The 12,381-nt window shown below is 41.5% G+C and overlaps 1 protein-coding gene across 1 annotated transcript; it reads right to left on the bottom strand.

Annotated features, from left to right (window-relative positions):
• Positions 1–402: 402 nt before the first annotated feature.
• Positions 403–12,150, bottom strand: fam83ha (family with sequence similarity 83 member Ha). Its single transcript, XM_080037056.1, has 6 exons — positions 11,961–12,150; positions 10,006–10,457; positions 9,723–9,887; positions 5,379–5,503; positions 1,550–5,252; positions 403–1,452 (listed from the first exon to the last, which is right to left on the bottom strand). The coding sequence occupies exons 2-6, from the start codon at positions 10,447–10,449 to the stop codon at positions 1,441–1,443; spliced, it is 4,449 nt and encodes a 1,482-aa protein (XP_079893182.1). The 5' UTR covers positions 10,450–10,457; positions 11,961–12,150; the 3' UTR covers positions 403–1,440.
• Between the last annotated feature and the right edge of the window lie 231 nt (positions 12,151–12,381).

Raw genomic sequence — 12,381 nt, 5'->3', positions numbered from 1 at the left:
GCTAGAGGAAAGGCCATTGTGTTGAGACATGAGCCGTCTAGTTTAAAGCTTGGGAATTACAGCACAAGTCATGATTAGATACCACACCATGCTATGTTCCCAACGATGTTATCAAGATAGAGATCATTCTACATTGTGTATTGCAATCAACTACATAACAAAGTCTGTGTATAACATGCCAGTGAAATTGCATGATACAGTATACAGTATATATAAAGTACTATTTGGCCATATTTGCTATTCAAGAAAGGAAAGATGTTAAAATTTGCTTGAAACATGAAAATGTCTGTACATGACATGTTTGGATTGCTGCATTTTACTTAATTCGATCAACTGAGCCAGTTTACCAGCCAGTTTATATATTTTGTAATGTCAATCACACAGAAGTCAGAAAAAAACAAGAACATTTAAAGATATTTTATTTACAAATGGAAAGTGTTTGTGTATAAATTCAGTATAAAAAGTAACTGTCAGAGAACCAGTAACCACTGTTTGCTGTTTCAGTATAATTACTAGTTTCAGTGAACAAGTATGACATATTTTCATTTAAAAAGACACATTTAAAGTGAAAATTAAAGGCTGCTTCAGCAAATTACAGATAATGACCCCATATTTTGTCTTTAGCCCTTGGAGGAATCTAGGTATGAATGAAGCTTTGTTTAAAGACACAAAAAGCAAAATATTCTTGTTATGTTTTGTCTGTTTGTCAAATTATCTTAATAAAAATGATTTCAACTCCTAGTGGATAATGTTCAATACCAAAAGGAATATGTAAACTGTCATTCAGTTTCAATCTGTGGATTTGTTCATAATTTTTCAATAAAGCTTGTGTAGATTACAAATAATTAAAATTGCAATGAATTTACACCAGAACACTAACAATCCTGCATGGCTATCCATTTATAAATGCACTTGTTTCCACAATCACATATAATTATTAACATCTTTGTTTAATGTGATTCTAAAACAGTATATAACACTTCTAAAGTCAGACTACTTTGGATCATCTATTACAACTATCACATTTAGTCTCGGAACCAGCTATCATTAATGTGATGACTGTCAATGCTGTATAAAAGGCAAGGACATATCTCATCACAGAAACAACAAACTATTGCAAACATTGCACTTTACCCATGCAGTCAGTACATCACAGACGTAGTCCCGGTCCATGAACTTTTCACATGCTATTCCCGAACAGCAAAAAGATGTGTGTTGGTGTTGCACATGTAATTGGGATATTCAGTTCATATTAGTTTTACCCTTTAAAGAAAATATCCTCTGCCTCTTCTTCACATAATATGCCTTGTGTACGGAGAACCCTCAAAGCAACCCCATGTCTTTGGTCAGAACATCTCTTGGTCATCATTTCAGCCTTTTGTTTTTTTCTGCCGCCTTCTACAAGCACTGTTCATCCTCTCAACTTTCTTTAGATCCCATTTAAGGTGCCATCTGTGAAAATAACAGAGACACAAGATGATTTACTGCAGGGGCAGCTGAACTTGCATTTACATAGGTTATAGTAACAATGGGGTTAATGTATTCATACCTCAAATCGACTGTAAACTTTCCTGTCCTTTCTCATGGTCTGAATCCTCTCCAGGAGCTTCTCGCGCTCCGGATTTGATTTAGGCTTCCCTCTGCTCAGTGACTTGATCTCTCTTTCTTTCTCCCTTATGGCATGTTTGTCAGCTTCGTCTTCTTTCTCGTCATCAGTGACTGGAGACTCTTTGGCAGCCTCGTTCCTGATTTGGCTATTGGCAGAAATTTGCTCTAGAAGCAGCTTTGTATCGTCTCTGAGGTTGCTGCTTGAGATCACGTTGGCTGTTGAGGACTGGTAGCGAGACTGGCCTGATTTTGGCAGCTTGGACTGTGGTGAGGGAGGAACCACCTCATCTGATATGATCTCTGGCAGTTCAGAGCAGTCCTTTTGCCCTACTTGGTCATTTGTTTTCTCACTGCAAACTGATTCCTGTGTAGTAGTGTCATTAACATTATGTGTGGCCTCCATATCATCCATTGCCTTCTCACCACAGTCAGGCATTTCAGGCTTTTTGCTTACTTCATTCTGACTGTCAATCCCAATCATCTCAGCAGGTACAGGGGGCTCCGCGGGATGGGTTTCAGAAATGACCGATTTTGGTGTTCTGCATGGCAGATCAGGCTCAATTGGGACTTTTGAGGTAGGCTCATTTGTTGTAGAAGTCCCTGTTAAAGAGAGTTTTGGAGTTTCATTTGAGTCTGTTATAACCTGCATGGGTAGAGCGTTAGTATCTGAGGGGCTGTGCAATGCTGACAATGTTTTTTCAGCCTCAGGAGACAAAACTAATCCAGCCGACTCAGTAAGGGGAGACGAGCATGACACTGTTTCAGCAAGAGTGGGAGTGACTGGTCCTGTCAGGTCAAGTTCGGAGGGAGTGGTGACTTGTGTTGGTGTATCTTGAGGAGAAGCAGTTGTTTCTGACCCGGGAGGATTAGGTGCCCAGTCTGGGTGTAAAGGAGAGCTTGTTTCTGCTGGAGAATTCTCATCTGAAGTGTCTAGCGTTATAGTCTCATTTTGATCCGATCTGGATTTACTTTTTAGATCAGAAACTTGCGGTAAACATGACTCTGGCCACAAAGCGCTAACTTTAGTAGGTGTTGTATTAGCTTTGACACCCTTGGATTGTCCAAGTACCTCAGTTTTACAGATTCCCGAAGTTGTAAAAGCACAAGATTCTTCAGAGTCTGTAATTGTGGAGGAGTGCAATGAGGATATGTTTGGCTCCAAACTAGCAGCACACGTGTCAGGGGTAATATCAGATTTCACATGAGCAGCGTCAACTGCTAAACGACTCTCTGATGACGTCAATTGGGAAACAGAATGTAGTGGATCAGATTCTGTTTGGCCAATAGAAGAAGTCGTAGATTTTTGTAAGGTTTCCTCAAGTGATTGGGAGGGTTCTGGTGCTGAGAGGCTGAGAGTTTCCTGTGCATTTGGGGACAACATGCTGGAGGAGGCTGGAGTTGATATTGAGACTTCTGAGGTAACAGCAGGAGAATGAACAGAATCAGAGGCAGATAGCAGAAGAGGAGAGGGAATACATTGTTCTAACTGAGATGATTCAGGATTTCGGGAGCTGGAATCTAATGCAGCAAAAGAAGAAGATTGTGGTATCTCCACTGAACCAGGAGTGAGTGAACCCATCTTCTCTGAATCAGTGGAAACTCTGGTTTGTTTTTCTTTACAGCTTTGCAACGTATCACAATAATGCTTAACCTGACTGTCCTCATTGTTAGTCTTATCACTAGCATCTGAAGATTGACTGACTGACTTGCATGGTTCTGTGAAAACTTCTTTCCCAGCATCTTCAGCAATAGCACGTTTTTCAGAGAAACCCTCAGATGTGGGAGTGTCAGCCAACTTTTCTAAGGTTTCTTCAGGTGCAGGTCCCTCCTTTTTAACAGTGGTATTGTCAATAAGTTCGGTTTGTGGTTTCATCTGAGCCTTAGCTTTGTTCTTTTCAGCTTCCGCAGCCTTGGCAGCCTTACGTTTAGCTGCTAACTCTTTGAAAATCATGAGCCTATTATCAGGATCGCTCATATCTACAAACAATGTTTGATCAGTTTTGGGCAGATCAGCTGCAGAAGGCTCGGATTCTCTATCTATTGGTTTGAATGACTCTTGTACGACAGGGTTTTCTGGAAGACCCTCTGGAAGACCCTTTAAATCTGCCTCATTCTTTTCATCAAGTTGTTTGGATGGGTTTGTGGCGGACTCATCAAAAGTGGCTGATTTTATGAAACTGCTCCATTCAATAGGTTCTCTTTTAGACCTCCTTTGTCCCAAAATCTGAGAAACAAAGGGTTGTTTTGTCTTTGGAGCATCACTTTTGTCACTTTCCTCATCTTGTTGGCCTGAAGCAACTTTATTATCTTGATCCAGAGAGCTGAATATCAGGGAGGACCTTAACCTAGAGCTTCTAGGTATTGCTACATTGTATTTCCGACGGAACGAGTCCTCCCTTTGAAGAACAGCAGTTTTTGGTTCCTTTGGCTCGGACTCTTCAGTCTTTTCCCCTTCAGTTGTGGATGATGATTCTGAAGGTGACGGCGTCATTCTGGTCTCTGCTGCCACTGCTGTTAGTTCATCAGGCAATCTCTTTGGAACCTCTCGTGCAGTGGTTTTGGTGTAACTTGGCATCTGACTTGCCCTGGGTATTGAAGGAATCTTAAACTCTCTGACATTAGGGAGTTTAGGGACTGGTAGGTCTATGCCCACTGCTTTTTGCTGCATTGGCTTAAAGGTGTCTTCAAAAGCATCTGGTGCATTAGATGGCGCCAATGGCAGGCCTTCATCTCCTGGATTGTCATTTGCACTGAGGTATGAGCTAATCCTCCAGTTCCGTAGCCCCCTTTTCACAACAGGATCCTTGCGGTCAGTGTTGGGCTCCAGAAAAAACTGCTTCTGATCAGAATGATTTGAGGGGGTGGGAGACGTTTGACAGGAATACGGCTGACCTAAACTCAATCTTTGAGGGTGAGACGAAGTAAATGGTAAATCTGCTGCATGTGGTACATTCTCTGAGTCTGGGTCAAAGTCTACATTTCTTGTAGATGATAAATAGTTAAGCACAGGGTCATAGTTACCAGATGGATCCCTATCTGGTGGTAAACCAGGATCAGAATACTGATCTGCTGAATGAAAGTCTTGGTTCCAGAACTTGTCATAGCCACTGTAATCTGCTTCTTTTCCTGGTCCTGGGTAAGGCTGTTGCCCCCTCTGGAACTGCCTTCCCTGGATCTCGGGCTCTGGAATTCCCTGTTGCTGCAGGAATGGGAAAGAGTATCTACCTTGAACACCTTCAGCATAACTGTGACGTTTGGAGGCAGGATTATCCATGTAAGATTGCTGGGATGGATATCTGCTGTACAGATCTGCAGGGCTGTGAAAGGAGTCATTCCTTCTAAGGGGCTTCATTCTTGACTCCGTATCCATACGTTCATCATAGGAATGTCTCGCCCATTCATCTGGATGAACGGTGTCCAGTGATATAAATTTCCTTGGTTCTCTGTACATTAAAGTTTTGTCACTTGGGAACTGCCGCTTTTGTAAAAGGCTGACATTATCCATCGGAGCGAGCACATTTTCAAACATCATGGGTTGGGAAAGAGCAAAGAGAATACGAAACTCTTCATCAAAGGTCGATACAAGCTGTCCAAGGAAAAGGTGTGCCATACAGCGGTGGAGCTTCTCAAAAGACCACATGAAACTAGACAAAGACATGACAATAGGTGGGGATTAATAGACACACTTTATAAAAACATAAATCACTCTAGCATTTTGTGGCATGTAGAGTAGAGGTAAGGCTTTCTGTGGAAGTTTTAAATGAGCTTACCTATAGTTTCCACTCAGCACTGCCCTACAATCTGTCAACAAGAAGCGATCCATCATCTGACCTTTAAGGGATTTCCCTGAGCGGCAGTTATATGTGATGCCAGACACTGTTCTCACACGTAGAAACTGCAAGACAAACATTGAATCAGACAAAAAAATTAATTAAATTGAAGTAGCTAGGTGGCAGCATTGCATTAGTTACTCTGCTTTCAATATGAGATAGAAAATGGCTGCATATCAAGTTCCCTTTTCTATCAAACAGGAAATGATTCACCAACTAAATTAACTTTGTATATTATGGACAACACATATAAATTAAATTCAACGTCATGTAAAGGGTTCAGATTTGTTCAAATGGGTCAATTTCATCTAAGCATGCCTATTAAAACAAAGAAAAAATACAAAATACAAAGGAAGACATAGCAAAATGTTACAGGCATTATCAAGAGGCATAAAGCCCACAGCAATTGAAGAAAAAACATAGGCAGCCTAGAGATATTCATGATATAAAGTCCGTAAGATTCTCACTTCTGGACACAACAAGATAAAAGTTGTATGCAAGGTTTATTTTATTTTGCTCAACAACTTACTGATAACAATATACAATATGTTTTTTCCAGTTCTCTAAATTCAGCTGGAAGTGCGTGCCTGCCACGTGATGCTCAGAAAGAAAAGCCTGAAGTGATATCTTTATTTGTATGGTGGAGTCACCTAGCAACAGCTAATAAACCTCCTGTACTAGTTTCTCTTTAGCAATCGATATGAATGGAAAAAAAGTATTTAAGGATCAGTCTGGTGATATTCTATTTACAGTGGAGGAAATAAGTATTTGATCCCTCACCGATTTTGTAAATTTGCCCACTTACAATGAAATGAGCGGCCTATAATTTTAATTCTGGGTTTATTTTAACAGTGATAGACAGTATATCAAAAAGAAAATCCAGAAAATCACATAAAAAAAATATATAAATTATTTTGCATTTCATTGAGTGAAATAAGTATTTGATCCCCTACCAACATAAAGAATTCTGGCTCCCACAGATTAGTCCTTGTGCTTTAAAAAAGTATTCCTAATCTTAACTAGTTTCCTGTATAAAACACACCTGTCTCAACTTGTTACCTGTATAAAAGACACCTGTCCACAGAGGCAATAAATCAAACTCCAACATCTCCATCATGGGCAAGACCAAAGAGCTGTCTAAGGACATCAGGGACAAGATTGTAAACCTGCACAAGGCTGCGATAGACTACAAGACCATTGGCGAGAAGCTGGGTGAGAAGGAGACAACTGTTGGTGTGATTATTCGAAAATGAAAGAAACACAAAATGACCCTAAATCTCCCTCGGTCTGGGGCTCCATGCAAGATCTCACTTTGTGGGGTATCAATGATCATGAGAAAGGTGAGGGATCAGCCCAGATCTACACGGGAGGAGCCTGTTTATAATCCCAAAGCAGCTGGCAAAGAAAACCATTGGTAACACACTATGCCAGGGGTGGCCAACCCGCGGCTCGCGAGCCGCATGCGGCTCTTTGCCCAGCTTCGTGCGGCTCTTCAGTTCATATCAAGTTATGTGATTACAATTTTTTTTTTTTATAGCCTACTTTTTTTTGTGTGGGCCTATGTGTGTGCATGTTCGCAAACGTTTCATGCGGCTCTTACGTTCGTTTTACATGTTGTCTATTATTTAATTTTTTATTTTATTAATGTGTAGGCCCTATGTGTATGCCTGTTCGCAAATGTTTAATTGAGGACGCAACATAACGTTCGCAAACGTTTGGTGCGGACGCAACATAAAACTGCCCGCTCAGCTTGGAGGGAGGTTTTCCGTGAGTAAACTATTTGTGTCAAGTTCGCTCCGAAACAGAGTGGGAGAGTTCTTTTTTTTTGTTGAACGTTATGGCAGGCCATTCTGCCTTATATGCCAGGTGTCATTTGCGCATTTCAAGGCTTCAAATCTTCGGCGCCACTTCAGCTCTCTCCATGCTAAAAGTAAGTCCCACAAAGCAACATGCATAGTAAGAGAAAAACGCTATTTTAAATTGTTAGATTTTTGTTTGTGGACTTGGTTGAACTGAGAGTTTGTGTGTGAGGCAGTGCACACAATGTTCATTGTTGAAAATGACTGCCCTGTCGTCTTTAGTACTGTAGGAGTCCAGTCCTGTCATTATCACAGGGGCGGCCTTAACGATCTGGGGGCCCGTTTCAAGTCCTAGTGTGGGGCCCCCTGTTTTTTTTTTTTTTTTTTTTTTTTTTTTTTTTTAATAAATAATGCTTGTGCATGCATGTGCAAGCTCCCCGCGAAAATAAAAACGCCCCCCCCCCCCAATTTTCAATTACTAAATTAATGGTAGGACTGTGGCCACTAGAACTGGTCTCTGGTCAGCAAAGGTCTTGAAAACAGCATAAGTGTGCTTGTGACATGCGTGCCACCCATGCATGTGTATAGGCACGTGTCCCAGCAGATTTTTGAAATCTGAATAAAAAAATTAAAGTTTGTAGTTAGCGAGTGTAACATGTTCTTAGCAAGGGCAGACTTTCATAAATAAAGGTTTATTTTTTTAGCAAGATATTTGGTCAAAAGCTAGTGGTCATCCGTCCCTCTGTGCAGTTGTTAGGCATCTGGCTGCTAGCAAGTTATGTTGTCTTGCTAATTTTACTATTCCCCTGAGCTGAAATAAATATTTACTTTTTCCTTTATTATCTTCGCCAGAATGCACCAGAATGCTTAGATTACATGTTAAAAACACAAAAAAATCTTCTGGGGGGGATGCCCCCAGACCCCCCTTCAGGGGTTTAGTTTTCTGACAAACATTACAATGGATACTAACATGATTTGGGCATTTGGGATCATAAATCATCTTTGAATTGGTTGTACAGCATATCACATGCTATTCATTCAGGGGTGCGATGGCCACCCCACTCTAACTCTGTGGCCCACCTTGGCCACCCCCAGTCAAAATTTCCTGGAATCGCCACTGTGTGTACCCGTGTGTACCCGTGTGTACGATGTGGCTCTTTGCAGTAACACAGTAAAAAATGTGGCTCTTTGTCTCTGACTGGTTGGCCACCCCTGCACTATGCCGTAATGGATTGAAATCCTGTAGTGCCTGTAAGGTCCCCCTGCTCAAGAAGGGACATGTACAGAACTGTCTGAAGTTTGCCAATGAGCACCTGAACAACTCAGATAATGCTTGGGAGAAGGGGATGTGATTAGATTAGAACAAAATCAAGTTATTTGGTATCATAGTGACTCGCCATGCTTGGAGGAAGAGGAATTCTGACTATGACCCCAAGAACACCATCCCCACAGTCAAGCATGGAGGTTGAAGCATTACGCTTTGGGGGTATTTCTCTGCTAAGGGGACAGGTGGACTTCACTGCATCAAAGGAAATATGGATGGGGCCATGTACCATGAAATACTAGGTGACAACCTCTTTCTCTCAGCCAGGTCTGTAAAAATGGGTCATTAAGGTCATGGAGTGGCCTAGCCAGTCTCCGGACCTTAATCCAATAGATCTGTGGAGGGAACTGAAGCTCAAGCGACAGCCTCAAAACCTTAAAGATTAGGAGAGGATCTGCAAAGAGGAGTGGTCCAAATATCCTCCTGAGATGTGTGCAAACCTGGTCATCAACTACAAGACACGTCTGACCTCTGTACTTGCCAACAAGGGTTTCTCCACCAAGTACTAAGCAATGTTTTGATAGGGGATCAAATACTTATTTCACTCAATGAAATGCAAAATAATTTATATCTTTTTTTTATGTGATTTTTTGGATTTTCTTTTTGATATTCTGTCTATCACTGTTAAGATAAACCTAGAATTAAAATTATAGACCGTTCATTTCGTTGTAAGTGGGCAAACTTACAAAATCAGTGAGGGATCAAATACTTATTTCCTCCACTGTATATATCCATTAGTCTGTCTCTCAATATTTTTTTTTATGTGTAAATGTTTACAAATACAGTATAAAGCAGCAGGGCATTGTAGTTTTTAGCAAATGGTACTCAATCAGGACTCAGGAGTAAATAGGGAAAATATAAGGTGCCTTTTTCAGCTGCGGAATAATACAGCTTTTGTGCTCTGGTTAGTATTTCAAGCAAAAGAACAATGACTCAAAATAAACTACAGTTCCCATGTTATGCATAGATGAGGAGAACCTGAAATTGAGTGCAACATTGTGACCCAATAACATGTCTTTAATATTTATTTGAGGGACACAGAAGAATAAGCTATTTCCCGTGAGAGATTTTCAAAACCATTTCAAGAAATGGTTGGAATGTGTGCGTCATGGTGGGTGGGCTGATTTGGAGTATTTGAAGGAAAGTATATGTTGTACTCACTTGCATGCTCTGCAGATCGACTCTGCAGTTGGACACCATGTTATTAAAGTGATGTGCATTCTCCTTGTCTAGAAGGATGTACACGGCAACATTCCTCATGGCAGCATTGAGAATATCGGCAAAGATGTCAACATCGGTAAACGTGTCCATCACTATGGCAATCACCTGAGGTTGTCAAAACACGAACACAAAATGAAACACAAACAATGACAATCCGAAACACAACACAACAATCAGGCGAAGGATAGTTCAAAGACATATTTGAAGAGACCGAAGGACTTACCTGCTGTGCGTTCTTGATAAGTCGACGAGCCTGCTCCTTGATACTCGGCATGTCAGGCTCCGGGGGGTTGACCAGGGTGGTGACCTCTGTGGGCCCGATGAATTTATGCACCTGTGGCCAGCCAAGGTCCAAATCTGGGGCGTCCAGGTCAGAGTGAACCGGCCAGTAAGTGTCTGAGGAGCCATCTCCGCCAGCCTCCAGAGAACGTAGCTCAGGTTGGTTGCTCTGCTCGGGCAGCTGAACAGAGCTCTGAATATAGTCAATCTCAGACGAGGACAGGAAGTCCACCACATCTGCTTTCTGGAGCAACGTATAGTATCCCTCCAAGTCCTCCTCAACCAGCGCGTCGATAGCCAAGCGGTACTCTTCCCGATAGTGAGGAGGGAGGTAGTTGGGATCCAGGGGGTTATCCCCGCCATCAGAACACTGAGAGCGATGTGCCATGGTGTGGTCTAAAGACAGGACGAGAGCAAAAGGCAGACAGGTGTTGAATTTATTATTATGTTTTATATTGTTTACGCATCACATCTGTGTACCCAAATAACACAAAAAGAGAATAATGGTGAAGAACTATTCAATTAAAACTCTTTTCATGATAAGTTAACTGTTAGAAAATCCCCCTATAAGCAAAAAGATTGCTTAAGCTTATTGATTTAGCTGGCATTGGTTTCAGCAGCTCAAGTGTGAATATTACAAGTACAGCGTATACTTTCAGGCTTTCAGTTTGGGGTTTCACTTTGGACTCTGGGAACTTGTGATGGGTCAATTGATCAATAGATGAATTGATAGAGAAAATAAGCACTAGTTACAGCCCATGAATAGACAGTAAATTGTCCCTGAGAGGAAACATATTGTGATATGATCACATCCCGTTGTGAATTTTGTCATATATTTTAATATGATCACATCTCTGTGCTGATTTTCATCCTGTTGTCATTTTTGTGTTCACAATGGCAGGATTAATCATGTCAATACGGTGGAGAAAGCGGAATAGCAATAGATCATTAATATGGATTTACTGGACCATGCATAGGACATGTTTTAATCCATAATTACATATTTTTCATTCTATTATTATCTTTGCTAATGTAGCGATACAATTTCCCCTAAGGGATGAAAAAAGTAAAGTACAAATCTATTTATGTTTTTCATATGAACGATTGCAAGCGCTAAAAGGATTACTGTATGTTTGCTTTACATGTTTTTTGTCGGATGCAGTGCAGGTCAGTGGAACACATTTCCTAAGTGATTTTGCATCCATTCGCCACATTGTGATAGCCTATACAATAGCCTTTAACAGAAAGAACATAGGAAGATAAGGATAGCCTATACAATAGCCTTTAACAGAAAGAACAGGAAGATAAGGATATATTTATTCCAACATGTCCCACCCATGGAGCTCATTTTACAACGAAACCCTTGGATAATCGGGCTTTTGTTTGCCTCAGATCTGTATCATACAAACAAGATATGCAGCCTTTACCAGAGGACACATATTATTAATACTACACTATAGGAACACAATGAATGAGGTCAGACAGAATCCAACCACAGTCATGGGTGGGGCTCCTCCCTCAGGCCAAAAAACCAGAGTCTCCATTTGCAAGTTCATGTGAAGCCACATATGAGAGAAGTGCCAAAAGGAGACATCCCAAATCCAAAGGAAAATATATCAAAACAACGCCAAACAAAGCAAACCCACATACCAACAAGACAGAGCAACCCGCTTGAGAATAAATTACCCATAAGAAATACGTTACGAGCTGAAAGTCCAAACCAAACTTTTTTCTAGGCTACATGTGTCTGTTTTCCCCCCATTGAGACCGAGATAACGTGTAAGAAACAGTCTACACACAGCAGGTAACATTGCAGCAACACCAGTCCATATGTTAAGCTTCTTACCCAAACAAAGCTGTATAGCTACAAGGTTAACTGGCGTGATTTGGTAAACTTACCCCGCTGACGTTTCCTCGTTAAGCTTTCCGTTGGTTAAACTTTAAGTCCGTCATCTCGCCCGCTCTCTACCCGTTTTTCTCCACAACTGCGTGGCTCTTCTAGTCCTGGAAGGTTGTCTGTAACATCTCCTTTTCCCCCGTCACCCAGCTAAACCAGTTTATTGTCACGCCTGGGGCATGTTGGCGAGAATGTATAATGAGACAGAGAGAAGGGCTTCTGCTGTCGACCAACTCTCGCCCCGCCTCATCTGTCGCTCCGGTGGTGATTCACGTCTGCTCCTCCTGACAGCTGTGTGTGTGTGTGTGTGTGTGTGTGTGTGTGTGTGTGTGTGTGTGTGTGCGTGCGTGTGTGTGTGTGTTTCCAGGCTCGTCCAGCTGCCGAGCCCTTCACATCTATTATCTCTAGCCTACTAGGCTACTA

This window comes from Ammodytes marinus (assembly GCF_949987685.1).
Source record: "Ammodytes marinus genome assembly, chromosome: 11".
In the NCBI taxonomy this organism is placed as follows: domain Eukaryota; kingdom Metazoa; phylum Chordata; class Actinopteri; order Uranoscopiformes; family Ammodytidae; genus Ammodytes; species Ammodytes marinus.
Note: the sequence above shows the minus strand (reverse complement) of the source record. Positions and strands in the feature narration are given on the sequence as shown.

Bases quoted from the DNA above. Each gene is read 5' to 3' on its own strand.
- fam83ha (XM_080037056.1), bottom strand. From the start codon at position 10,449: ATGGCACATCGCTCTCAGTGTTCTGATGGCGGGGATAACCCCCTGGAT. The intron at 9,888-10,005 runs GTAAGTCCTTCG...TGACAACCTCAG, and splicing joins TTATCAAGAACGCACAGCAG to GTGATTGCCATAGTGATGGA. The intron at 5,253-5,378 runs GTAAGCTCATTT...GTCTTTGTCTAG, and splicing joins GTGCTGAGTGGAAACTATAG to TTTCATGTGGTCTTTTGAGA.